Source organism: Sapajus apella, unplaced genomic scaffold (assembly GCF_009761245.1).
Source record: "Sapajus apella isolate SASKATOON/1434 unplaced genomic scaffold, GSC_monkey_1.0 scaffold89, whole genome shotgun sequence".
Lineage (NCBI taxonomy): Eukaryota > Metazoa > Chordata > Mammalia > Primates > Cebidae > Sapajus > Sapajus apella.
Genome location: NW_022437029.1, coordinates 4,693,094 through 4,720,825, shown reverse-complemented (window position 1 = coordinate 4,720,825; position 27,732 = coordinate 4,693,094). Strand labels below are relative to the sequence as shown.

The 27,732-nt window shown below is 42.0% G+C and overlaps 1 protein-coding gene and 1 pseudogene across 3 annotated transcripts in view; one reads left to right on the top strand and one right to left on the bottom strand.

Moving 5' to 3' along the window:
• The window catches only part of TBC1D8 (TBC1 domain family member 8), a 132,988-nt gene that overhangs the window by 65,720 nt on the left and 39,536 nt on the right, over positions 1 to 27,732 (top strand). For 2 of the 3 annotated variants that reach the window (XM_032255477.1, XM_032255476.1), the window contains exons 3-4: positions 20,730 to 20,848; positions 25,436 to 25,664. In XM_032255477.1, coding sequence (XP_032111368.1) covers positions 20,730 to 20,848; positions 25,436 to 25,664 — 348 coding nt within the window. Of the gene's footprint in view, positions 1 to 13,100; positions 13,133 to 20,729; positions 20,849 to 25,435; positions 25,665 to 27,732 lie in introns of all 3 variants that reach the window. The other variant, XM_032255478.1, reaches the window with a different exon arrangement.
• Positions 11,864 to 12,139, bottom strand: LOC116534690 (annotated as a pseudogene).

Below are 27,732 nucleotides of genomic sequence, written 5' to 3'. Positions count from 1 at the left end.
CCGGGCCAGGGATATTCCAGGGCAAGGCATGGGCCTGCTTACCACCAACACACAACAAAAGAACTTGCAAAACAGAGATGTTCCTTCATTTCCTTAAAAAGATAAAGTTTGTGTTGTTGTAAAATATACATAAAATTGACCATCTTAACCACTTTTAAGTGTACAGTTTGGTGGCATGAAGTGTACTCGCATTATGGCACAACCATCACCACCATCTGTCTCCAGAGCTTTTTTCATCTTCCCAAACTGAAACTCTACCCATTAAACACTCACTCCCCACTCTGCTCTCCCCAAGCCCCAGCCATCCCAGGTGGGATCCACGTTCTGTCTCTAGGAATTTGCCTACTTGGGCACCTCATGTCAGTGGGCTCGAGCAGTGTTGGTCCTTTGGTGACCGCTCATTACAGTCAGCATCCTGTCTTCAGGGGTCCCTCATATTGCAGCAGGTGCCAGAAAGTTCTTCCTTTTTACAGCTGAATGATATTCCATTGTAAGTTGGCTTTCTTTTTGAAATCAGATCTGTATATGATTGGGCATAAGTGGAAACAAGGATGTGGGGTGTGGAACCAGGAGAGCAGAATCCCAGGAGCTAATTCCTAGTCAGGTCAGGGGGAACAGGAGTGCTGGGAGGGCCAGGGTACCCAGCATCCAGGAGGGCTGGTTTTGGCCAAATTAATGCCTATCTTGCACAGAGCCTTCTGAGTCCCTGGATGAACCAGGAGACTTCATTGCCATTTCTGTGTGTCTGATGATCTTAGTCATGGCTCTGTCCTGTGCTTGAAAAGTCCAGGCCATCATAGGCTGAGAGCTATCCTGTTTCTATGTGAGATATTGCTGTCTTGTGTTCTTTTTGGCAGGTAGTTCCCAAGGCGGTTACCAACTGCATTATTCACACATATATTTTATTTTATTTTATTTTTATTTGAGACGGAGTCGTCTCACTCTGTCCTTTTGGCTGGAGTGCAGTGGTGCAATCTCAGCTCACTTGCAACTTCCGCCTCCCGGGCTCAAGTGGTTCTCCTGCCTCAGCCTCCCAAGTAGCTGGGATTATAGATACCTGCCACCATGCCTGGCTAATTTTTGTATTTTTAGAAGAGATGGGGTTTCACCATGTTGGTCAGGCGGTCTTGAACTTCTGACCTCAAGTGATCCACCTGCCTTTCCTCCCAAAGTGCTGGGATTACAGGAATGAGCCACTGTGCCTGGCCACACATTTTATTCTTAACCATGGCACTGTGCATTGAGTGAATTATTCTTGCCCAGTTTTCAGGAAGCAGAAAGAAAAGACAGGCAAGAGCTGCAGGACTTTGAATTATCTGCTTAGATCATCCTAAGAATTGAATTGATTATGCAATAATTGGACTCCTTTTCCTGTAGATTAATTGAGGCACAAGGTGGACTGTCTCCTCTGGTTACTGGAAGAGGACTTCCTGATTTCCTTTCTTCGAGGCAGCCAGGGTGGGGTCCTCCCAAGAGCATGGTGGAGGCAGCCAGGATGAGGTTCTCCCACAAGCATGGTAGATGGTCCCAGGGGGCCCAGTTTAGGGTTGCCTTTCATGAAAAACTCATCAAACCTTTGTACAGATGGCCTTTTAATAATACAGCTTTGCATCTGAGTTTGGACTCTGGGCTGCTCTAGTAGTTTGGTGGCTCTGTTCATGGTAGCTTATGTAGCCAGTAAGGTCTGTCCCATGGTCTTGAGTTAAATGGGGAGCAGGAAAACAGAAAGAAAGGAAAGTGTCACATTGTAGTGGGGGGGGTCAGGAGACCACCTTACCTGGGCATGTGGTTGTGGGGGTCGGGGGGTGGTGCCAGCAGAGCAGGAGCTTACCTAGTGGGCAGGGTTACTGCCGCATCTTGGGAGGGGGTATTAGGTATTATATAGTTTGAAAAGGCTTACTTAATAGTTTAGATTTGGAAATGGAAAAAGCATCCTTTTGAAATGTTACTAAATAAATTTGTGATATTTTCATAAATCAAAATGTGGTATATGTTTTAAAAAATTGAGAATGGCCGGGTGCAGTGGCTTGCTTCTGTAATTCCAGTACTTGGGAGGCTGAGGTGGGAGGGTTGCTTTAGGCTGGGAGTTCAAGACCACCTGGGCAGCATAGCGAGATCCCATCTCTCCAAAAAAGTTTTAAAAATTAGCTTGGCCTGGTAAGGCTTCAGTAGTCTCAGCTACTCAGGAGGCTGAGGTAGGACGGGGCCTGGAAGGTTGAAACTGCAGTGGGCTGGGATTGTGCTACTGCACTCCAACCTGGGCAACAGAACAAGACCCTGTCTCAAAAAAAAAAAAAAAAAAAAAAATTGAGAATACGAGAATAGGGCTTTCCAGTTTTAACAGTCCTTTCCTTTCCCATACTTTCTTCATTTGTTCCCCTCAATATTATACTGGGAAGTGTGATGCTTTGCCTGGAGAGGGAAGGAGCAAGCCACAGGGAGCTCAGGGACTTGCCAGGGCTGCTCCAGGCATCGGTGACACCGTGGGTGTGTCAGGTGCTGGCCCTGACAGAATGTTCTTTCAGAGCGTGCTTTCTGACGCACTTTGTCTTATCTCTGCCCTTGACCACCGCTGGCGTCTTGGTTTCTTTCATTCCTCATCACTGTTTGCTTTGTCTTTGGAGAGAGAATTTTATTGAGGGAGGAAATGTTCCAGGGTGGATCAGATTAGCATCTCTGTGAACTTTGTACCAGCATGGCAAAGGAAGTGCCAACCCCATCTTTTTTTCAAGAACAGAACTCCCTGGGTGCTTCAAGGAAAATCTGGGAGGCAACCCAGGGGGAGGGAAGACAGCGCCTTCCCTGGGTCCCCACGCTGAGGTCAGGTGGTACGAGTTGTCATACTTGTTTTCAGTCATGCTGTATTTCCTTAAAACAACATGGGCTGGAATTTTCCATGTGGGGTTTACTCTCGGAAACAGCTGAGGGGTGCTATGGTTCACGTTTCTTTTCTATTATGCAGTTACTATCACCAGGCTCTTACTGTTTTAAATAAAGTCATTTTGCTTATGCTTAAATAATTACACTCATCCAAGGTGTTCGTTCATTAGGGTTGTTTCTAGTTATTTAAAAACCAGGGACATACGGAGTCTAACTTGTAGATCTAGTAAATGTGGATGTCAAAAGTGATGTTAAAAACTATTTTAAAGACTGGACCTGGTGACTCACGCCTTTAATCTCAGCACTTTGGGAGGCTGAGGTGGGAGGATCATTTGAGGCCAAGAATTTCAGACCAGCCTGGGTAACATAGCAAGACCTTGTCTCTTCAGAAAAAAAAAAAAATTAGCTAGGCGTGGTGGAGCTCACCTGTAGTCCTAACTACTCTAGAGGCTAAGGTGGGAAGATTTCTTGAGCCTGGGAGTTCGAGGCTGCAGCGAGCTATTATGGCTCCATGGCACTATGGCTCCATGGCACTCTAGCCTGAGTGACAAAATGAGACTGTATCTTTAAATAAATAAATGAATAAAAACCCCCAAAACAAAAAACCTATTTTTTAAGCTTGGAATCAGATTTTTATCTAGTATCTTACAGGTTACAGAACAGGTTGCTAACTTCTGCATACAGCGGGACTTGCTTAACAAGGAAACCATCTGGAAGGGATCTTAGCAGGCATCCGGTTTAATCTCTTTCATTTTTAATAGATGAAGAGACATTGACTGTAGCTGTGGGATTCAAAAGGAGATGACTCTAGCAAATGACTTTTTATTAAATGATTCCTTGATTAAAAACAACACCAGGAATGAGCATGGTGGCAACATCACACTGTGCTGCCTGGAGCCCTCCTTCTCGGCCAGTTTTACTGGTTTGACCCCAGTGGGTGTGTCTGCCTACCTACTTTGGTCTCTCCCATTCTGTGAGGTCCCAGGGGGCCCACTTCAGGGTTGCCTTTCTCTGACTTCCATAACATACTAGAGCCTTGTATATCTGAATTTCCTGGGGCTGGGAGTGATCCTGATCAAAAAAATAATAAGGAAATTTAGGGTATAAGCACTTCTTTGCCCTGTTTCTTGCCCTGCCTTTTTTACTTCTGATTATATGTTCCTAATAGGTAGGAGTCACTTATCCATATTTGTTCCTTTTTTTGCTAACAAAGGTTTGTTTTTCTTTTTTTGTTATGAAGATTTTCAAACATGTCCCAGAGTAGGGAAGAGAGTGTAAGGAAATCTGCAGACTCATTGCGTACCTGCATCAGGATTGAGGTTTTGACCTTCTTGAGTTATTTCGTCCTCTCTAAGCCCTTTCCCTACCCCAAAGCATTTTAAAGTAAATTCTAGAAATTATAATATTTCACCCCTACATATTTTAGTAAACATTTATGAAAAATATGGCCAGTTGGCCGGGCGCGGTGGCTCACACCTGTAATCCCAGCACTTTGGGAGGCCAAGGCGGGTGGATCATGAGGTCAAGAGATCGAGACCATCCTGGTCAACATGGTGAAACCCCGTCTCTACTAAAACTACAAAAAATTAGCTGGGCATGGTGGCGCGTGCCTGTAATCCCAGCTACTCAGGAGGCTGAGGCAGGAGATTTGCCTGAACCCAGGGGGCGGAGGTTGCAGTGAACCGAGATCGCGCCATTGCACTCCAGCCTGGGTAACGAGTGAAACTCTGTCTCAAAAAAAAAAAAAAAGAAAAGAAAAATATGGCCAGTCTTATCACTATAATGCCCACATTAAACTGATTAAGTTAACGGATTCCTCAGTGTCCCTGTACTCAGTCCATTCTAAGGCTTCCTGCTTGCTTCAGGAATCTTCATAGATCTGGGTTTTAATCTGTAGTTAACTAGAACTGCACACTCATTTGGTTGTGTTTCTAAAGTCTCTTTGAGTCAAGAAAACTGTAACTGTCCAAGTTTTCATTTTGCCCACTGCCCATTTAGAGCCAATTTCTCAAGACACGGGAATTGCAATAGAGAAAGCATTTAATATGCAGAGAGCTGCCTGAATGGAAGATTAGAGTTTTATTACTCAAATCAGTCTCCCTGAAAATTGGGAGGCTAGGGTTTTTCAAGGTGAGTGTCATGGGCCAGGGAATGGAAGCTGCTGGTTCGTTGGGGATACAATCATAGGAGTGTGGGAAATGGTCATTCTGTGTGCTGAGCCACTTCTGCAGGGGAGGGGGAGGGGGTGAGGGTGGGTGACCACCAGGCCAGTTGGCCAGTCTGGGTGGAGCCATCTGTGATCAGAAATGCAAAAATCTGAACAGACATCTCAAAAGGCCAATCTTAGGTACTGCAAGGGTGATATTTTCTGCAGGAGTAATTGGGGAAGTTGCCAATCTTGTGACCTCCAGGGATAATGGCTGGTAATTGTTTAAGTCCATACCTTAACAGAATTCAGCCTCCCCTCATCCACCTAACCTGATGGTCTTTCATTAGCTTTACAAGAGTACTTAATTTTGGGGAAGGGCTATTATCATTTGATGTGGTTTGGATCTGTGTTCCCAACCAAATGTCATGCTGAAATGTAATCTCCAGTGTTGGAGGCGGGGCCTGGTGGGAGGTGATTGGATTATGGGAGTGTATTTCTTGTGAATGGCTTAGCACTATCCCCTTGCTACTGTCCTCAGGATAGATAATAAGTGAGTTCTTATGAGATCTGGTTGTTTAAAACTGTGTAGCACCTCCCCGCCCTTGCACCTCCCACCCCTTGCTCCTCCCCCTCTCTTGCTCCTGTTCCCACCATGTGAGATATCCCACTTTGCCTTCCAGCATAATTGGAAACTTCCTGAAGCTTCCCAGAAGCAGAAGCTGCTGTGCTTCTGCAGAACTGTGATCCATTTAAATCTCTTTTCTTTATAAATTACCCAGTCTCTGGTATTTCTTTATAGTAATGTGAGAACAGACTAATGCATCATTTATATTATCACCTAAATGTCTCGCAAAGTTAGCTTGGCCCAAGCCCAGGAATGACTAAGGGCAGTTTGAAGGTTAAAGGCAAGATAAAGATTGGTTAGAGCAGATCTCTTTTGCTATCTTAATTTTCTCAGTTATAATTTTTGCAAAGGCAGTTTCAATGTTTTAGCCCTCTTGCCTCCCCCTCCCTCTTTTCATGCCACTGACTTGTTGAAGAAGTCAGGCCAATTTTTGTGTGATATATCCTGCCAGCTGCACAGTCTGTTTTCTCCCTCAGGGCATTATTTAACTTAGTGTGCTTTCCTTCATGTTTCCTGGAAACTGGAAATTACTAATAAAGGTTTAATTGAATGTAAGTTCAGCTGTTTTTAGGAAGAATACTCAATAGACAGTACCATGTATTTTATTTTGCATTCTCTCAGGAGGTATGTATCATCTGTATGTCTCACTCTTATTGATGCTAAGATTAGTTCACGAGTTCAGGTGACAGCTTCCAATGCATTCTCTCGCATCAAGCTTTTGTCAAAGATTTTTCCCATTATGATCATTGCCTGAATTCACTTTTTCTTTATGGATCATGAAATGTTGGTTTTCTAATTTGATCATTCCTTTTACAACTGCCAGCTTGAGTTTTCTGTAAAGAAGAACTTTGCCTCCTCAACTAGGGCTATTTGGTCACCCTGAGACATAGTTTATTTACAAAACATGGGGTAAGATGCCTCCGTTTGCCCTACAGTTACCTACTGTTAGGGTAAGGAGTTGGTGGCCTGGTCATCTGCAGTGATGACAAGTGAATTATTGTTCTTCTGTTTTAGCTTCCTTTTCTTTTTCTCTCTCCCTTCTCCCCTTTTTAATATGATTTTAAAGTTAAGATGCCCTGCTCCTAGCATTTCATTATGAAAATTTTCAAACATACAGAAATGTTGAAAGAAATATACAATGAATACTATAAGCCAGGAGTTTCAAAATATGCTCAGTGTGTTTCAGTTAATTGCTGGATTTTTTTGGTATGTAGATTGAACCATCTTCTGCCCATTAGAGCCCATTTGTAGTCCGTTTTATACTGCTATAAAGAACTGCCTGAGACTGGACAATTTATAAAGGAAAGAGGTTTAATTGACTCACAATTCAGCATGGCTGGGGAGGCCTCTGACAACTTAGAATCATGGTGGAAGGTGCAAAGGGGAAGCAAGGCACCTTCTTCATAAGGCAGCAGGAAGGGGGAAGAGCCCTTCTGAGGCTGAGTGAAGGGGGAGGATTCCCTGTAAGACCATCAGATTATGTGAGAACTCACTCACTATCATGAGAACAGCATGGGGGAAACTGCCCCCATGATATAGTTACCTCCACCTGGTCTCTCCCTTGACACTTGGGAATTATGGGAATTATAATTCAAAAAGAGATGCATGGGGACACAGAGTCTAACTATATCACCCTTCCTGTGACTTCTGTGACTTTTTTTTTTTTCTTGGCTCACTGCAACCTCCGCCTCCCAGGTTCAGGCAATTCTCCTGCCTCAGCCTCTCCAGTAGCTGGGACTACAGGCACATGCCACCATGCCTGGCTAGTTTTCTGTATTTTTAGTAGAGACAGGGTTTCACTGTGTTGGCTAGACTGGTCTTGAACTCCTGACCCCAGGTGATCTGCCCACGTTGGCCTCCAAAAGTGTTAGGATTGGAATACACCTAATAGTGTTAGGTGTGAGCCACCTTGCCCAGCCGACTTCTATGACTTTTATTCTATGACTTTTTTGTCTCAAGTGCTTCCTCACTTTCTTTCCAACAAGCCGTGAAATGCTCAGCTTGTACCTTTCCTACCTTTTATTTGGAATTAGCCATTCCTCAATTAGACATGGCTCCTTTTTAATGGGTATACAATGCATATTTAATGGTATTGAGAGACCACAGTTTAGGCTCTAGGGGTGCTCATTGTTACTAGGTTGTCATTGCCTGTAAGGCTTTTCAAGTAAGTGTGAACCTAAAAAATATGTGTGATGATAAAGAAAAATAAATAATGACTTCATACTGACTTTTCCAATTCAACTGTAAAACTACATAATTATAACTTAACTTTGATTTTATATTTGTTTTCCTCTTCTCTTACACTAAAAATCTTATTTCAAACAATGTTCACATAATTGTTTGTATATCTAGTATATATATACACACACCATTTCTAAATAATACCAATATTGCTGTTAAGAATAGTTGAATGAGATTTTAAGGCTTTGCAGCTCTATGTGGTATTAGAATACATTTAACTACAGGTGTACTTCCTTTTATTGTATTTTACTTTATTGTACTTTGAAGATTGTTAAAGTTGTAAATGCAAAGGTAAAGTTCTTGAAGGAAATTCAAAGTGCTACTCCAGTGAACACACGAATGATAAGAAAGCAAAACAGACTTATTGCTTCTGTGGAGAAAGTTTTCGTGGTTGGTATAGAAGATCAAACAAGCTTGCACCCTTTTAGCCAAAGCCTAATCCATGCAAGGCTCTGACTTCCTTAAATTCTATGAAGGTTGAGAGAAGTGAGGAAATTGCAGAAGAAAATTTGAAGCTAGCATACACTGGTTCATAAAGTCTAAGGAAAGAAGCCATCTTCATAACATAAAAGTACAAGCTGAAGCAGCAAGTGCTGATGGAGAAGCTGCAGGGAGTTACAATATCCAAAAGATCTAGCAGAGCTCATCGATGAAGGTGGCCACACTACACAACCTATTTTAAAACAATGTAGATTAAAGAGCCTTCTAGGAAGAAGATGCCATCTAGGAATTTTATAGCTAGAGAGAAGTCAGTGCCTGGCTTCAAAGCCCCTCTTGATAGGGGCTAACGTGCCTGGTGACTTTAAGTTGAAGCCAGTGAAAAATCCTAGGGCCCTTAAGAACTATGGTAACTGTATTCTGCCTGTACTTTATAAATGGAACAACAAAGCCTGCAATGACAGCACATCTGTTTATAGCATAGTTGACCGAATATCTGAAGCCCACTGATATGATTTGGGTGTTTTGTCCCCTCCAAACATCATGTTGAAATGTGACCTCCAACGTTGGAGGTGGGCCTAGCGGGAAGTGTTTGGGTCGTGGGGGTGGATCCCTCATGAATGGCTTAGTGCATGGGTCCCTAATCCACAGGCCACAGATTGGTACCAGTTAGGTACCAATTCATGGCCTCTTAGGAACTGGGCTGCACAGCAGGAGGTGAGCAGCAAGCAAGTCCGCATTACTGCCTGAGTTCTGCTTCCTGTTAGAGTGTGACCCCCTGTTGTGAACTGTGCATGCACGGTATCTAGGTCGAGTTCTCCTATGGAATCTAACCAATGCCTGATGATCTGAGGTAGAACACTTTCATCCTGAAACCATCCCCCATGGTCCATGGAAAAATTGTCTTCCACAAAATTGGGCTTTGGTCCCAAAAAGTTTGAGGACTGCTGACTTAATGGCATCCCCTTGGTGATGAGTGACTTCTTACTCAGTTCACACAAGATTTGGTTGATTAAGAGAGCCTGGGGTCTCCCTTCTCTGTCTTGTTCCTTTTCTCTCTCTCTCTCTTTCCCTCTTTCTCTCTCTCTCTCTCTCTCACACACACACACGCCTTTTGACACACCTGCTCCCCCTTTGCCTTCTGCCATGATTGTAAGCTTCCTGAGGCCTCAACAGCAGATGATGGTGTAATGCTTTCCATACAGACTGCAGAACTGTGAACCAAATAAATCTCTTTCTTTTATAAATTGCCCAACCTCAGGTATTCCTTTATAACAATGCAAATAGACTAACACACCTGCTGTTGAAACTTCCTGCTCAGAAAAAAAGATTCCTTTCAAAGTATTACTGCTCATTGACAATCCACCTGGTTACCCAAGAGCTCTGATGGAGATATATAAGGAGATTCATCTTGCTTTCATGCCTGCTCATACAGCATCCATTCTGCAGCCCATGAGTCAAGGAGTAATTTTGACTTTCGAGTCTTATTATTTAAGAAATACGTTTCATAAAGCTATTGCCGCATAGGCAGTGATTCCTCTGATTGAGCTGGGCAAAGTCAATTGAAAACCATCTGGAAAGAATTCACCATGTTATTTTATTGATTGGTTTTTTATTTGTAGTACTTTTATTTTGGGTCTTTAAAAACACTTTTAAATTTCACACAGCAAATTTTAAATTATATAAGGAAGCATATTTGAACCTAGTGAATTTAATGTGTTCCTTGAAAACTTTTTTTTTTCCTGCAAACTTGTAAAATGAGAGTACAATAGTAAATTATTTAAAATTAAACTGAGGAAAAACACATGCACACTTATCTCCATTGTTTACTGCTCTTATCTGGACCTTAATGAAATTTCTAAAACATGTAATACCTTTCAGCATTTTTAAATTCTATTACCAAATAATGGTTAGTGTTATAGGAAGCTAGTCTCTAATATCCAAAGCTTTTACATTTACTTAATATCTGAGAAAATATCACCTACCAATCATTAACAATTTACTAAAGAATGACCACATTTCTAACCTCCTTTACGGTGCCTAATAACTCAAGCAGGCCTTAAGGTCTATGCTAATTTAAATTGCATATGATTAACTGTAGCAAACCCCCAAGAATTATATTCAGAATTTACAAAGATACTCTTAGCAATATACCTATTATAGGCTTAGGTATACTCTTTTATAATTAAAAATCCAAGTTTAATGTTCATATTTACCTCATGGGGCCTTTCAAGTTGATATTATTTATGCTTATATAGATAATTACAGTAACCATTTTTAGGTTTGTAATTGTTTGATAGCTGGATGATAAAGGCAGAAATGTAGTTCTCAATCCTTGAAATTAATGTAATTGTAAGCTTAGCGGACTACAGAATAGACGAGGATTTCTTAAAAATCAGATTTGTTGGCCAGGCACCATGGCTCACGCCTGTCGTCCAGCACTTTGGGAGGCCAAGGCAAGCAGATCACCTGAGGTTAGGAGTTTGAGACCAGCCTGACCAACATGGTGAAACTCCGTCTCTAGTAAAAATAAAAAAAATTAGCCAGGCGTGGTGGTGGGCGCCTGTAATCCCAGCTACTGAGGTGGCTGAGGCAGGGGAATTGCTTGAACCTGGGAGGCAGAGGTTGCAGTGAGCTGAGATTGTGCCACCATGCTCCGGTCTGGGTGACAGAATGAGACTGCCAGGAAAAAAAAAAAAAAAAAAAAAGAAAATATATTTGTTTTAAGACACAGTTTTGTCATTACTGGTAGGATCAGTTCGTCACAAAAGATATTTAGTAGTATTTAATGTAACACAGAAAATTGGTTTAAAAAGTTTTTTTAAATTACATAATGTAAAAACCCAACATGAACTTTATTTAAGATTAGAATGTATCTTCAAATTTAGTTTTCTAATAAAAATGTAAACATGCTCTGTATATAAATGTTTTTAGTCCCTTGTGCCCAAGAATGTTATCTCTAAAACTGAAAGCAATAAGAATAGTGAATGATAAGTTAATTTGCAATCCTGAAAATATGACTTGCCATAAAATTTGGTTGAAAGTTTTAACTGCTTATGTTTAATGCAAACCAAAGTATTTAAATTTACAATACAAGTTTTATCAATCTTGGGTATTTTTATATTGTTTGTATGCATATTACTAATTTTATTGATACTATTAACAAATACTGCTTTCGGTGTACAGGTGCACCTTATTTTCTAGTTCTTGTTTTTTGTTCTTTTTTTTTTTTCCTTTTTGTGAGATGGAATCTTGCTCTGTTGCCCAAGCTGGAGTGCAGTGGTGCAATCTTCACTCACTGCAGCCTTTGCCTCTTGGGTTCAAGTGATTCTCCTGCCTCAGCCTCCTGCGTAGGTAGGTAGGATATAGGCACCCACACCCCACCCCGCTAAATTTTGTATTTTTAGTAAAGACAAGGTTTCATCATGTTGGCCAGGTTGGTCTCGAACTCCTGACCTTAGGGGATCCACCTGGTTGAAGTGCTGGGATTACAGGCATAAGCCACCGCACCCAGCTAAGTCCCTTTATTGTTAAATGGTAGATAAGGCTGATTGTTCCCTAAAGTGCTGAGTTGTCATCCAATGGGTTATTTACCATTGTTCCTTTTCTTCCATTTCTTGTTGGCTAATTGTATCCTTTGCTGCTTGGTGCATTTTCTCTAGTTTTTCCAGAGTCAGAGATTTTAAGGATAAAATTTGGGTTTGCACACCACTGCTGTGATTACATTTTCTAGAGACAGCTGCCTTTTTTTTTGGAAGAACTTCCTGGAACATTGACTTCACTTTTGCCTGATACAGTAAGTTCATTCCCGAAAGTTCTGGTCTTTTTTCTGCAACTTTGGACGTCCAACCCGGTATTACCAAGGTGACCAAGAGGTCTCTACTCAAGCCTACAGAAGAAAAGATGCATTCCTTCCCAGGTGTCTCAGCTGCTGCTGCAGGTCATGATCGGGATTTGCCATTTTAGATGCCCTTATGCACATTTCTGGTTCTTGAAAGGAGGTCAAAATACCAGCATTAATAGGAGTTTGGAAGAAGTTGATTCTGACCCTCATGGGTGACTTTGAGGGGTTTAAGGTTTCAGTGGAAGGAGTCACTGCAGATGTGGTGGAAACAGCAAGAGCACTGGAATTAGAAGTAGAGCCTGAAGATGGGACTGAAGTGCTGCAATTTCATTAAACTGCAGTGGATGAGGAGTTGCTTTTCATGGATGACCAAAGAAAGTGACTTCTCTAGAGGGAATCTATTCCTGATGAAGAGGCTGTTCATTGTTGAATGCTTTAAACATTGTTGGAATGACAACAAAGGATTTAAAGTATTTCATAAACCTTAGTTCATAAAGCAGCAGTTTGAGAGAATTGACTCCAAATCTGAAAGAAGTTCCACTGTGGGCAAAATGCCATCACCAGCATTTTCAAGAAAGGGAGGTCAATTATGTAAGAAACTTCACTGTTGTCTTATGTTGAGAAATTGTTAAAGCCACCCCAACTTTCAGCAACCAGCATACTGATCAGTCAGCAGCCATCTACATTGAGGCAAGACACCCTCCACCAGCAAAAAGATTGCGACTCACTGAAGGCTCAGATAATCATGAACATTTTTTTAAGCAATAAAGTAATCCCTAGTTAAAGTATATACTTTTTAAAAGACATAATGCCACCACACACTTAATGGACTACAGCATACTGTGAACGTAATTTTTATATGCACTGGGAAATTTAAAAACTTGTAAGTGACTCACTTAATTGTGATATTTGCTTTATTGCAGTGGTCTGGAACCAAACCCACAGTATCTCCAAGGTATGCCTGTCCCTAATCTCAATATCCCTGTGACAGTTTGTGAAAACTGTGTTCTTCAAGCTTGTTCATCTGTGATTGTCACCCGGGCTCTCAAAGAGGGAACATTTTACTCTTCCCATGCAGTATTTGGAACGAAATTAAAGGCCAGTACAGTAGATTGTCGTGGCTGTAGGTCCACCTTATAAGAGAGGAAGATTCATTATTTTAATAACGTGCGTGAGACCAAGCCAGGTTGTTTAGAGACAGCTGGTTGTTTAGATTTAGCAAGGTGCTTTTGGAGTAAGAATTAAAGTCGTGAACACTCTGCCAGCCAGAAAGCACATTCCTTCCATAGCCACTGGCTGTATCTCCATCATACAAATACGTGGCCAGAGGCCACCAGAAATAGCAGGAGAGAGGAGATGGAGGATTCATAATAATGTGATTGCGCACTTAATAGACTACAGTCTAGTGTCAATATACCTTTTTTTTTTTGAGACAGAGTCTTGCTTTGTTGCCTAGGCTAGAGTGCAGTGGCATTCGATCTCAGCTCACTGAAACTTCTACCTCCCAGGCTCAAGCAATTCTCCTGCTTCAGCCTCCTGAGTAGCTACGATTACAGGCAAACACCATCATGCCCGGCTAGTTTTTGTATTTTTAGTAGAGATGGGGTTTCACCATGTTGGCCAGGCTAGTCTCAAACTCCTGGCCTTAAGTGATCCGCTCACCTTGGCCTCCCAAAGTGCTGGGATTACAGGCGTGAGCCACTGCGCCTGGCCAATATAACTTTTATGTGTACTAGGAAGCCAAAAAATTTGTGTGACTTGCTTTATTGTGATATTTGCTTAATTTAAGGGGTCTGGAACTGAACCCACAGTATTTTTGAGGTATGCCTATACATATGTGTAGTTAAAACACTGTTTAATTAGTTATTTTTTTCTGTAATTATTTCAATCACCCAATAAATAGTTAAATCTATACATTTTTTAAGAATTGATTTCTACCCCTTATTGATTTAATCTTATTTAAATAGCGTATTTTTCATTCATAAAGGTTTTAGTGGGGTCTTTTTTAAATAAATATTTTCCATTTGGCTTCTTAACGGGCTTGTGCCTTCTTCTACCATTTGAACATAGAGAGTATATTTATATTTATTTTATTTTATTTTTTTGAAACAGAGTCTTGCTCTGTCACCCAGGCTGGAGTGCAGTGGTGTGATCTTGGCTCACTGCAACCTCTGCTTCCCGGGTTCAAGCAATTCTCTTGCCTCAGCCTCCTGCGTAGCTGGGACTACAGGCTTCCACCATCACACTCAACTAATTTTTATATTTTTAATAGAGTTGGGGTTTACCATGTTGACCGTGCTGTTCTCAAACTCCTGACCTCAGATAATCTGCCTGTCTTGGCCTCCCAACCTGCTGGGATTATAGGCGTAAGCGACTGCACCCAGCCTTAGAGTATAGTTATAATAGCAGTTTTATGTCTTGGTCTACTGATTCTATTGTCTGTATCATTTCTGACTGTTTCTACTTACAGATTTTTCATTTGGTCATAGATCATGTTTTTCTGTGTCTTCTATCCCTGCTTTTATTTCTGAAAAATGTGTCTAATGGTACTAATACAAGCACATTTTAATGACCATTTCAATTATAAATTAAAAGGCTATTTTACTTTTAGTGTCAAAGAGATTGTCTGTCACTCTTAGGATTCCTTAATTTCACTTGAAGGCAAAGAGAAAGCCAAGGAAATTTGTGAAAATAAACATTTAAAGCTTATTTTCTTAAACTCTTTAGTGAGAAATATACATGGCTGAAAATCTTATAAGTCATGAAGATGGGATGATCATTGAACTTTTATATGTTCTTGTAAAGATACTGCTTTAAACTTACAGATTAGATGATACAGTATTCACTTGAAGAATGTGAGCTTTCTGAAAATGGAAGGCTTTTTGTTCCAACCCTTTCTCTCCTTCGTTTGTAATTTTTGCTTGAATTCTTTGATCCTGAGTTGCCCTGTACAGGGTGAATGTTGAGTGAGATTTGGGAATGACACTGCTATGACAATTAACTTTTAACTAGCTCCTTTGTAGTCTGTATGGCTGTTAGCCCAGGCATATAGACAGTAGATGGTTAGTGTTTGGCCTGTAGAGAAATGTCTTGTCATTTCAGAAGAACAGATCTGAACTATGCACACAGAATGTCCATTTCATTGTTGATGAGGACTTAGGAGGCTGGAGAAGGCCCTTAATTCAGTTGGCTATTTGCTCTGCAGAGAGAAGCAGCTGCTTTTTAAAACAAGCTTGGATCAAATTATTTGTGGCATTGTTCGTGCAGAAGCTGTAGGCATAGACAATAAGATGCTTGTTTTAGTTCCCGAAAATACCTCTGGGGAAAACCTAAGAGAATAAATATTGTGTGTGTGTTTCAGTGTGACTCTGCTACTGGGAACTTCCATCAATGGTGATGTCACGGGCAGAGCCAGGCCTGAGTCATATGTACTAGCTTTCGGGTTGGTTATTTTCTTCACTTTGCTCTTCTCACCTAGAAAATTAAAATATTGGCAGTTACCTCATAATATTTTTGTGGTGATAAGCGATATTATGTGTATGGTATATGGAACAAAATTCCCGACACATGTCAGGCATGCAGAAAATGTGATCTGTTGACCACCTCTGGTTGTTCTTAGAACGTGGATTGTTTGGTTACTCCTAAGTCATCAGTGTTGTTTGTTTTGTGGTCTTACCTGAGGTTTCTAATACTGAATTTTAGTTTTGCAGAGGCATTTATAAGTCTGACTTTTGACTTCTTATGGGCTAAAGTTTAAGATTTACTGGAATTTCGTTTTCTTAGAAAATGAAAAAGTCTTTTTTTTCAAAATTGGAGGCCTTCATAAGACAGGCGTAGTTTTGCTAATTGAACTTCCATGACACTCCACGATAAATTTTGGTTTTAGACAGCTGCATTAGTTTGCTAGTGCTGCTCCCCACCCCCACCCCACCTGCAGCTCCCTATACACACTGAACAGCTTAAATAACAAGCATTTATTTCTCACAGTTCTGGAGACTGGGAAGTCCAGGATCAAGGTGCCAGCAGGGTTGGTTTCTGGTGAGGCCTTTCTCCTTGGATTGCAGACAGTGGCCTTCTCTCTGTGTCCTCACATAGCCTTTTCTCTGTGGATGCATTTCCCTGGTGTCTCTTCTTATAAGGGCCAAACTAGGGCCCTGCTTTAATGACCTTATTTAAGCTAACACCTCCTTAAAAGTGCCATCTCCAAATATACTCCCATGGGGAGCTAGAGCTTCAACATGAATTTTGGGGAGACAAAATTCAGGCCGTAGTAGCAGCCTCCCCTGTCTTGGTTTTGGGAAGTCAGCAGCAGCAGCAGTGAGAACATTGCTGTGGTACTGAGTTAATTTGTAGCCTTTTTATCATCCTGTGTCTTCAGTGGATGATGCAGTCTCAGTTTCTTGTTTTCTCTTCTCTGCTCTTCCCACTGCTTGTATGTCTATAATGCAGTGGCTTTCAATCTTTTTTTGACTGTGACCTAGAGACAGAAGTATATTCAGGTGTGTGTGCATAACTCTAACAAATATTTTACAAATGAGTAGCTACCATTAGGAGTTTGCATGTCTTCTGTTTTCTATTATATTTTTTTCTTGAAAAAAGGTATTTTCAGATGTGCTACTTTATGTAATTTGAAAAACACAGCTGTAGTATAGTTTCAGAACTGTGATATGTGACATATACTGAAGGACTTTCCCTTTTAATCTTTTGCGGTCATGGATGTGCAGTCGGCTTGCATTCATTTGTGGAATTTGTGGAACCCATCATAAGACTTTCCTGCAGAGGAAATTATAGTCTGGAAAATTTCCCTGCCATTTGGCAACTTTTCTAGGAAGTAGAAGCCAGTAGGGTGGAAAAGTTTCATCATATTGATTGTCTTTGCTGAGAAAAGCGTACAATTATGTCTTACATTCAGTAGCAGGGTAGATTGGAACAAAACCTTACTATGGCTCAGAGATAGATTTTTTTTTTAGTGTGTGGTTTATTTTCTCTTGTAAGATATGGGTTTGTTTTTGTTTTAGAATTATCTTTCTCTATGATAAGCTCCTTCCCAGTAGGCAGAATTTTTTTTTTAAAGAATGAAATTCTAGTTTTTTGATGACTTTGTCTCAAATTTTAATTCCATAGGAATATATTGTGTTGGGGCTTGATGATAATTTATTCACGTCATCTAAAGTTATCAGCTGAGGAAGCCACATGTAGTTAGCTGTTATCAGTTAACAGTGTTAGCCCCTGTGAGTTTAATAGCAGGATAAATGAAATAAATGAAAACCTGTATCAGGTCACCCGGAAAGATGCATTTGGGAGGATGGGAATGGAAGAAGAGAGCTTGCTGCAAGTGGAAGCGCCAAGTATTTTTTTTACTGCCCAGCCATAGCAAGAACTGGACTTCATGTAAGGGTGATGGTGATGAAGATGATGTAAACGATACTTAAAAATTCAAATGTAACAGGGCCAGGCACTGTCACTTATGCCTGTAATTTCAGCACTTTGGGAGGCCGAGGCGGGTGGATCACTTGAGGTCAGGAGTTCAAGACCAGCCTGACCCACATGGTGAAACCCCCGTCTCTAATAAAAATACAAAAATTAGCTGGGCATGGTGGCATGCACCTATAATCCTAGCTACTCGGGAGGCTGAGGCAGGAGAATTGCTTGAACCTGGGAGGCGGGGGTTGCAGTAAGCTGAGATTGTGCTGCTGCACTCCAGCCTGGGCAACAAGAGCGAGACTCCGTCTCCAAAAAAAAAAAAAAAAAAAGGGTGGGGGGGAAAGGAATTCAAATATAGCTTTTTACGGAAGGACTTGGGACCCCAGAGTACTTTGAGGTTGTAGAGAGCCATTTCGTGCTCTGGTTTGCCCTTCACTTGATAAACTTTTGGACAAATACTTGAGCCTCTATTTTCTCTTTCAGTCTTTATCACAGATCAGTGAATAGTGCCTGGAACAGCCTAGTATCACAAAAGTGAGTCTTCTCCCTGCTTTAGTTTTTCTTCGTTCCTACAAATTTTGGTTTTTCTTCTTCTCGATCAGTGAGAGAGTCCATGAAAACATATAGCAAAAGATCAAGGGACCATAAAATGCTCTCTTTTCAGCTTATTCTTCACTTTTTTTTTTTTAGTATTCTGAGTAGTGGTTTTTATTGTAATGGATAATAATGGGTAAAGACCTAGAAAGACGAGGTCTTAAAGTATCATAGAAGAGCAGAGCTCTGGGCCACCCAGGTGCTTGTGCAAGATTATTGGCTTGGGTGGAGCCCAACTTAGTGATGTGATAGAGGCACCATTGCTGACCCACTGGATGAGGAGGATGTTCTTGTGGCCGCCACCTGGGGGCACTGAGTAGGGCAGGGAGACTTAAAAGCAGGTAAACCAGGTGTACCCCTATGTCAGGGCAGCATGGCATGTGTTATAAACAGTTGAGGAACCAAGCAGATGCTCTGGACCTCAGTGCAGGTAGGGAAAGGTCAGAAGCTTCAAGACAGTCATGCTGGGGAGCCTAGAGGAGCCGGGTTTGATTTTGTTTTAAAATAAGCTTTCCTGATTGTAAGAGGGACAGGGAGCCTGAAGGGCCAGGGGTTTCCTGACACTGCAGGAGCCCTCCCAGAGGGCAGGAGGTGGATAGCAAGAGGACCGGGACCCCTCACCTCAGAGGAAGTTTCTGCTGCACCTGAGTGGGCTTGGGCTTCTGTGATCCATGGAGAATAGGACATGGGAGGTGCGACCGAGGGGCAGCAGGGCAGGGTCCTTGGCCAAGTACTGTTGGTACAGGGACCGGGGGAGCCGTGGCCTGTGAATAGAGACCTCTGGCAGAGAGAAGAATGGGCCAGCCCTCCCAGCTCTAATGGCTTTAGTGAGGACCGGAGAACACTGCTTTGGCCAATGCTTTGCCTAAAAATTGGGAAAATACAAAATGAGCACGCTTGTTTTAAACTTTCATTATTCCTTAGGAAGTATTCTATTAGATACTTCTTTTTATTCCTTCCCTAAGTGCCCACTCAGAGCAGCAGTCCTACTACAGATAGGTGTTTTTCATATTCATGGACCCCAAAGTCACAAGTCCAGAGCCGGTCGTCGGGCACCTTCTTGTGTGGGGTGTTTATATTTAATTCCAAGGAAAGGAAGGCTGCACATAACATGCTGAGAGAAAGATGACTTAAAGCAAATGCATGCCTGGCTTTTTTTTCAAAAGACAGAGTTGTGCTCTGTTGTTCAGGCTGGAGTGCAGTGGTGTGATCTTGGCTCACTGCAGCCTCCGCCTCCTGGGTTCAAGTGATTCTCTTGCCTTAGCCTCTCGAGTGGCTGGGATTAGAGGTGCTTGCCATCATGCCCCGCTAACTTCTGTGTTTTTAGTAGAGACAGGTTTTTACCATGTTGGTCAGGCTGGTCTGAAACTCCTGACCTCAAGTGATCTGCCCGCCTTAGTCTTCCAAAGTGCTGGGATTGCAGGCGTGAACCACTGTGCCCAGTCCATGCCTGGCTTTTGGGTAAGTGATGTGTGGCTCCAGGCACCATATCCCTCTCACGCTGGCTAGATGATTCAGCTCTGTTGTTTGTCTGGCACTCCTTAATTTCTTTGTGATTAGAATGTCTTCTGCTTCCCACTTTGGAAACCTGACTACACTAGAAACCCCTGATGCCCACGTGCCTTCTGTTGTCCAGGACTGTGCGTACTTCCAGCCGGTGGACTTTATTGAGCATCTGCTGTGTCCCTTCACGAGGAGCTGGGAACAGTCCCTGTGTCAAAGTGCCTGTTGTCCCGTGGAGATGATGGGAATAGAGAGGAAATACAGACAACTAAAATGACTAAGCGTTTTGCTTAATGCTTTAATAATATGGTGATTTTAAAAAATTGTGTCATTGAAAAATGAATTTGCTGTCTATGATTGAATGCTTTTGTGTTTCTGTTTTAACATGTAATATAAGACCTCTTTTTATGTATGTTTTTAAAGGTCATTGCTATACATTATATGAAGTATACATTTGTAAGCTGTAAATTTCCTAGGCCCTTGCTTGTTGTGTTGCAGTGATGTTGGGTGCAAGTGACGTCCCCTGGGACCTTCAGCAGAGTCCTGGCAAGAGGCTCCTTCCTCCATGGACTTGGGCTTTGCTACCTCTTGAAGGGACCCTTGTATTCATGGGAGAACTTTGCAAGGCTGCTCAGGATTGGTCTGCTACACTGGGCTTGTTCCATGCTGGAGGAGCTGAATAATTACAAATGTTTCTGTCATTTGAGTGGAGATGGTTGGAATTCTGTGTGTTAGTAGGGTGGGTGGGATTGTCAAAGAAGAGTCCCAGCGGTACCTCTCTTGGCCAGCTGGCCCATCCGTGTGGCAGTGGGAGTGATGCTTGCACATCCCAGTGCTGCGGGGAGGAGCACCATGGCCCCGACAGGGATGCCTTCATTTTCAGCTGGCGAACCATGGCCCAGGGTATGAGAGCCCAGATGTTTTAATAACATCAACACAGGGATACATAATATCTGGAAAATGAGTTCATGTTCTAGGAATTACTTTCATTGCATTTTAAAATCTCTGTTTCTTTTTCTATTCGAATCCAGGTGCAACATTAGAGGAAATAAACCAGCACTGGGACTGGCTGGAGCAAAATCTCCTCCACACCTTGTCCGTCTTTGATAATAAAGATGACATTGCCAGTTTTGTCAAAGGGAAGGTAAAGGTAGGTCCCTTGAGTTTAATGTTTCTCCCCATCTTTCCTTCTTTCTTCCTTAAGACATTCTGAAAACTGTAGCATGCTAACAGTTTTTTTCTACTAACTGAACTTTTTGGCTTAGTACATAAAGCCAAATAAGTTTCATTAATCATTTGTCTTAACTTTGTAGTCAGTCTAGCAAAATACACCTGACATGTTAAAACAAAAAGCCTTTATTCTCAGGCTTAGTTTTTGTTATCCTTTACAGGAGTGAAGGCCCTTTTTTTGTCCCAGCAAAAAAAAATAATGTTAAGATTTGTGTTTTTGCAGAGCAACACGTTATTTGACTCTTGTCACTTTTTTTTTGCAACTGTGACATCTTGTCATACTATTCTGTTGGACCTAGCACTTTCCTCCTGCTAGAAGTAGATGTTTATTCTTAAAATATATAAATTAAATGTAATTAAAGCCAATTAAGTTTTGAGTTGGCAAGAGAGGAACATTTTGGGAGGTATCTGTAATACCGTCTATGAGTTACAGTCTTATATAACTGGCCTCACTGCAGTAACATGATGGGTAATCAGTGCTTTAAAAACCCCATCGGGCTGGGAGAGATGGTTTCTCATTCTAAATTTAACTCTCTCATTAAATACGTTAACACATTAGCGTGTGATACAGTTTTCCTACCTTAGGGTAAAACATCCTACCCCTTCAATTTTGTTTGTTTTCTGCAAAAAGCTTGGCTTTCTAATACCTCAAGTGTTATGGCTTTTAGTAAATGGTGTCAAAGCAAATTTTTGATTTTGGAGGAACAAATTCTTTTCCTTTGGGGACTGGGGATACTTGTGGGATCTGGTGAAAAGGGAAGACATCCCCAGTCCAGCCAGCTTGGCAAAGTCTTCTTGGAGTTATCCCTGGCCTGTGGGGTTGGGGCGGAGGGCTAGTCCGTGGTAGGCTTGGGTCAGCCCTCATCCTGGCCCAGCCAACTGTGGCTCACTTCTCTGGGTCAGATCACACTGGGATAGGTACAGAAAGGCCCCATTCAACATTATTTTTCACACTTACTTCACCTTTTTTGGTCTAATGTAAGTTGTAGTGGTGCTTTGATTTAGATTTTGCTGTTCTTAATTTGGAGGAGGAAAATTAACTTTCACTATAATGATTTTAGAAAAGTTTCTATAGAATAAGAAACTTGTCCTTGACTCTCCTAGATTTCGTGGCTGGGGCCCTGGAAATTACAGTGACAAAAGATGAGCAAGAGAAAAGCAGAGTTGATTTTTGTTGGCTGTTTTTTTGAGACACAGTCTTTCTTTGTCACTCAAGCTGGAGTGCAGTGGTGCAATCGTGGCTCACAGCAGCCTTGACCTCCTGGGCTAAAGCGATCCTCCTGCCTCAGCCTCCCGTGTAGCTGGGACTCTAGGCATACACTACCACACCTGGCTAATTTTTTAATTTTTTTGTAGAGACGAGGTCTCACTATGTTGCCCAATCTGGTTCCAAACTCCTGGGCTCAAGCCACCCTCCTGCCTTGGCTTCCCAAAGTGCTGGGATTATAGATGAGAGCCACTGTGCTCAGCCAAACAGATTTTATATGAACACACACAGCATGCATGTGTGTAAAAGAAACTCAGTGATGAGTAACTCACAGGGTTGGTTAGCACTTGGGCTTACATAGCATCTCGGCAAAGAACAGTGCATTTGTAGAAAGGTGCCAAGACTAGGGAAAAGGCCTTTAGGCTTTTGGGGCAGCATACTGTATAGGAAACTCAGGGAAGCTAAAGGATTATTTTAGTGAGGTTTGTTACGTAGATTCTTTTAAGCTCTGTTTTGAGTCAAAGTTATCTTTCTGGTACAGGAGCAGGACACACCTTGACAAATGACCTTTAAAAACAGGTCCTGTTTTTTTAGGCAAATGCCGGGGGAGGACAGAGAGCCTCTTTGGTGTTTGCTATTTCTCAGTTGTCTTCAGCTCAAAAGAATCCGTATGCCTAAGTGGCATATTATGGGGTGACATTGTAGTCCCTGACACTTTGAAGCTAAAATGCCTTGAAAAGTAAGTCCTGAGGAGGCAGGGCTGGGGAGTGAGGGGCCTGCCTGGCCTGAGCCTGGGAGCGCAGCATGATATTTGATCTCCCTTCCTCTGGCCAAATCCTAAGGATCTGGGAATTGAGGCTTTCCTACCCACATCCTGAGCCTTTGATGGCTCTATAAAACTTTTCAAAATCCCTGTTTGATGATAAGTCAGAAGAGGAGCAGAGCAGCAGCTCTGTGAAGAAAGATGGGACTAATGTGAAGATGGAGTCTGAAGGGTTGCAGATGACTGCTGATGAGGGGGACCTACTGGATGATGAAGACCCCGGGGTGAGAGGGGGAGATGACCAGCTGGAGTTGATCAAGGATGATGAAAAAGAGGCCGAGGAAGGAGAGGATGACACCGACAGCGCCAATGGCAAGGATGACTCTTAAGCACATAGTGAGGTTTAGAAATCTTATCCTGTTATTTCTTTACCTAGGTGCTTGTCTAAGATGGAATTTTCCCCCACGTCCTCTCCCCTAGTATCTTCGGCACATGCTCACTGTTCTCCCCATCCTTGTCCTTCCCATGTTCATTAATTGATACTGCCCTGTGCCTAGTCCCATTTTCACTTCCTTTAACAAACCTCCTAGTAGTTTTGTTAAGTCTTACCCTGCAACTTTTGCTTTTAATTTTGATACCTTTTTATGACTTAACAATAAAAAAGATATATGGTTAAAAAAAAAATACCTGTTTCAAGCTGTGCCTGTAACCCGAAACCATACCCCAAGAAAGGCAGGGTTCTGCACGGCCACCCTCATGCCTGCACCAGGAGCCACTGACTCCTACTCTGCAGCTATGCCTGCCGCCTGTCTGCTCTAGAGCCTTCATGAAGACCCCTCCAGGCCTCATTTCCAGGGCAAGGGGAGACTCAGCACTCATTATATATTAGATATGCCTTTCAAAAATATCCATCTCTCTTAACTAGAATTTCATTAATGTATAATGTCTTGTTAAATAAAATGTGGGAAATAAAGAAAATGAAAATCACATGAAATTTCACCAGCCTCCGGATTTCTTTTAAAAATAATTTTAAATTATATTGTTATTTTAATGTCAATGCTCGGGTTTAATTTTGAAAATAGCTTATATAATAGTGCAGTGTTTAACAACAATACCCCAAAAGTAGTCTTGTCTTGAAGGACATAGCTTTTCATGAGACATACCTACTATAAAAGGGGAAATGTTAATAAAAATAAATGTCATATATATATATATATATATTTAGAGATGGGATCTTGCTGTGTTGCCTAGGCTGGACTGCTATGGCTATTCACAGGTACCATCATAGTGCACTGTAGCCTCAAACTTTTGGGCTTACATAATTCTCCTGCCTCAGCCCCCTGAGTAGCTGGGACTTGAATTATAAATATATTTTTACAATCAAATAGCATATGTGAGGCCTGGGGCCCAGGAGTTCCTAAATAGCTGCTCATGTGGAGGTACTAAGAAGATATTCTCAGGGAAGGATTTTGCAGTGAGCTCCCAGGGATGGGAAATTAGATTCCTGATCTTAGAAATGAGTTGTTAATTAAGAACAAATAGGCCACAAGCTTGAATTCTAGGCCCTTCTACCGCCACCCCAGATTATGAAGGATACTAGTTGTTACTCATTTTTGGCAAAAAATCTGTAGATTTAGATGCTTTCTTTTCCCATAGACTTGAGGGCTCTGGAGGTTATTTATGACCTTGGGAACCTTGGCCATTGTCCATTTAAGACTACAGAGTGAGCCACAGTCAGGCATGTAGTAGCCTTAAATACCAACATTTTTGAACCAAATGAGGAAGACCTTCATGAGTTTTTCTCAACAGACTTTTTGAGGCAGGGTCTCACTCTGTCATCCAGGTTGGAGCACGGTGGCACGATTTCGGCTCACTGCAACCTCTGCCTCTGGGGTTTAAGTGATTCTTGTGCCTCAGCCTCTCAAGCAGCTGGGATTACAGGGGCGCACAACTACGCCCGGCTAATTTTTTGTAGTTTTAGTAGAGATGGGGTTTTGCCATGTTGGCCAGACTGGTCTTGAACTCCTGGCCTAAAGTGATCTGCCCACCTCAGCCTCCCAAAGTGCTGGGATTACAGGTGTGAGTCACCATACCTGGACACTTAAAGGACTAAATTTTATCTCAAACTTAGGTAGTTCTTTGGGATTGATACAGCAAGTTCACAGGCTTGAACCAGTCTTTTAATACTCATATCCCTGTAGGGAGGATTTAGAAAATGATTGCTTGTTTGAGAACTGGGATTAGAAGTCAAATGATTTGCCCAGAGGGTCATGGTTGGTAAGTGGCCGAGTGAGAGACTGATTCTTGGGTTTTCTGACCCCGACTCCATTCCTTTTTTTTCTGTTGCAGCCGTGTGTCTGGGTGGCTGATAGATAACACGGCTGAGCTATTCTCCTCGTCAGGTGTGTCTGTCGTTGAAGCAACGCACACTTCTCAGGGGCCTGTGCGCCTCAGTCCCTCCTGCTTCCTGTCTCTTGCACCCCTGCCTTCCCATTGCTGGCTCACTGAGCAGGAACTGTCATCTTTGTGTGTGTCAGGCTCTGATAGCCGAGGAGACCAGCAGCAGGCTCGCCGAGCAGGAAGAAGAACCCGAGAAGTTCCGAGAAGCCCTGGTGAAGTTCGAGGCCAGGTTCAACTTCCCTGAGGCGGAGAAGCTGGTCACCTACTACTCCTGCTGCTGTTGGAAGGGCAGGGTGCCCCGCCAGGGCTGGCTGTACCTCAGCATCAACCATCTCTGCTTCTACTCTTTCTTCCTGGGCAAGGAACGTAAGTGAGGCCTGGCAAGCTCTTTCACATAAAGTTGGCCCTGGGGACTCAGTGAGGCTCCCAGGAAAGGCCTTTAACAGGAAGAGCTGAACAGATTTAAATAAATGGTGGAGATGACATCAGGTGACACTTGATTCCTTACATATGTTACTGCTATCAAGGGATTAGATCTGGAGAATTCACTTTTTCTACTTAACCACAAAAGGATTTCAATTGCTATAGATTGTGTTTTGAAAACAGAGTGTCATCCCTGATAGCTGAATATTTCTCAACGTGTAGAACATATTTCTACTTCTTAACAAAAATTCCCAGCCCTGAAGGTCAGGACTGCCCCTTGGAAGACTGGCTGGATATGCAGTCGCTTACAGAAGGGGAATTCTTCACTTATCCCCTTGAGATTCATGCAGTGAGTCACTGCTCACATATGAGAAGGCACAAGTGTCAATTGTATACTGAATGTTTAAAAAGTCATTCCCGCGGAAACTTCTTCCAGAACCAAGTATTGTTTCAAGTGCTCATGTTGAGTAGTATGGATGCTGCATATGTGAGTGTGTAATTTTTCTTCTTTCTTTATTTATATTTCAAGTTGAACCAGTTATAGGGGCTCTTCTTGAGTGTCTCCTGTGGCTGGCCTCTGGCATGTGGTGTTCCCTTCCCTTTCCAGCTCACCAGCCTTGGTTCTGATGCTCTAGGATACACACCCTATCTGCACAACCCTTCTGCACCTTGGAGTGTGCTCTGACCTAACTTTGGCCATCCCTGTCTTCCTTCTTTCTGAAATGCTTTTCAAAGTACACCTGGCTTTCTCTCCTTTCTCTGTACTTAACCTGTTGGAAACTCCTATTCATCCTTCAAAACTCTGTTTAGAGTTTGTCAGCTCCAGAAAGCCTTCCCTGGTCCCCATATTATTTGAAACCAGAATTTATGTAGATTCAGAAACTTTTGCATAACTGTTGAAGTTTAAATCTTCTTGAGAAAGATATACATTGTTAACTTGATATTTCAGAATAGTGTTCCTTTGAAACAAACAGTAGCCAGCAACTTGGGAAGTTTTACTTATATGTTTAAGAAAGCCATTAGAACATGAGTTGGGTTTTGACCAACAGCTGGCAAGTGGTCTGTGCTCTTCTTTCCTCGTCTGGTTTAAAGGTGTTTACTCCAGCAGTATATAAGTGTTCCCTTTTCTCCACAGCCTTGCCAGCATCTGTTACTTTTTGACTTTTTAATAATGGCCATTCTGGCTGGTGTGAGGTAGCATCTCATTATGGTTTTGATTTGCATTTCTCTAATGATCAGTGATGTTGAGCTTTTTTACATATGCTTGTTGGCCGCATGTATGTCATCTTTTGAAAAGTGTCTGTTCATGTCCTTTGCCCACTTTTTAGTGGGGTGGTTTGCTTTTTTCTTGTAAATTTGTTTAAGTTCCTTATAGTTGCTGGATATTAGACCTTTGTGAGATGCATAGTTTGCAAAAAATTTCTCCTATTCTGTAGGCTGTTTATTATATTGATGGTTTTTTGGTTTTGTTTTGTTTTTTTCTGTGCAAAAGCTGTTTCACTTAATTAGATCCCATTTGTCAATTTTTGCATCTGTTGGAATTGCTTTTGGTGTCTTTGGCATAAAATCTTTGCCTTTTTCTATGTCCAGAATGGTATTGCTGGTGGGATTGTAAATTAGCTCAACCATTGTGGAAAGGAGTGTGGTGTTTCTTCAAAGAACTAAAAATAGAACTACCATTCAATCCAGGGATCCCATTACCAGGTGTATATCCAAAGGAATCTAAATCGTTCTACCATGAAGACACATACACGCGTATGTTCATTGCAGCACTATTCACAATAGCAAAGACATGGAATCAACCTAAATGCCCATCGTTGGTAGGCTGGTTAAAGAAAATGTGGTACATATACACCATGGCATACTGTGCCACCATAAAAAAGAATGAGGTCATGTCCTTTGCAGGAACATGGATGGAGCTGGAGGCCATTATGCTTAGGAAACTAGGAACAGAAAACCAAATACTGCATGTTCTCACTTATAAGTGGGAGCTAAAATGATGACAATCCGT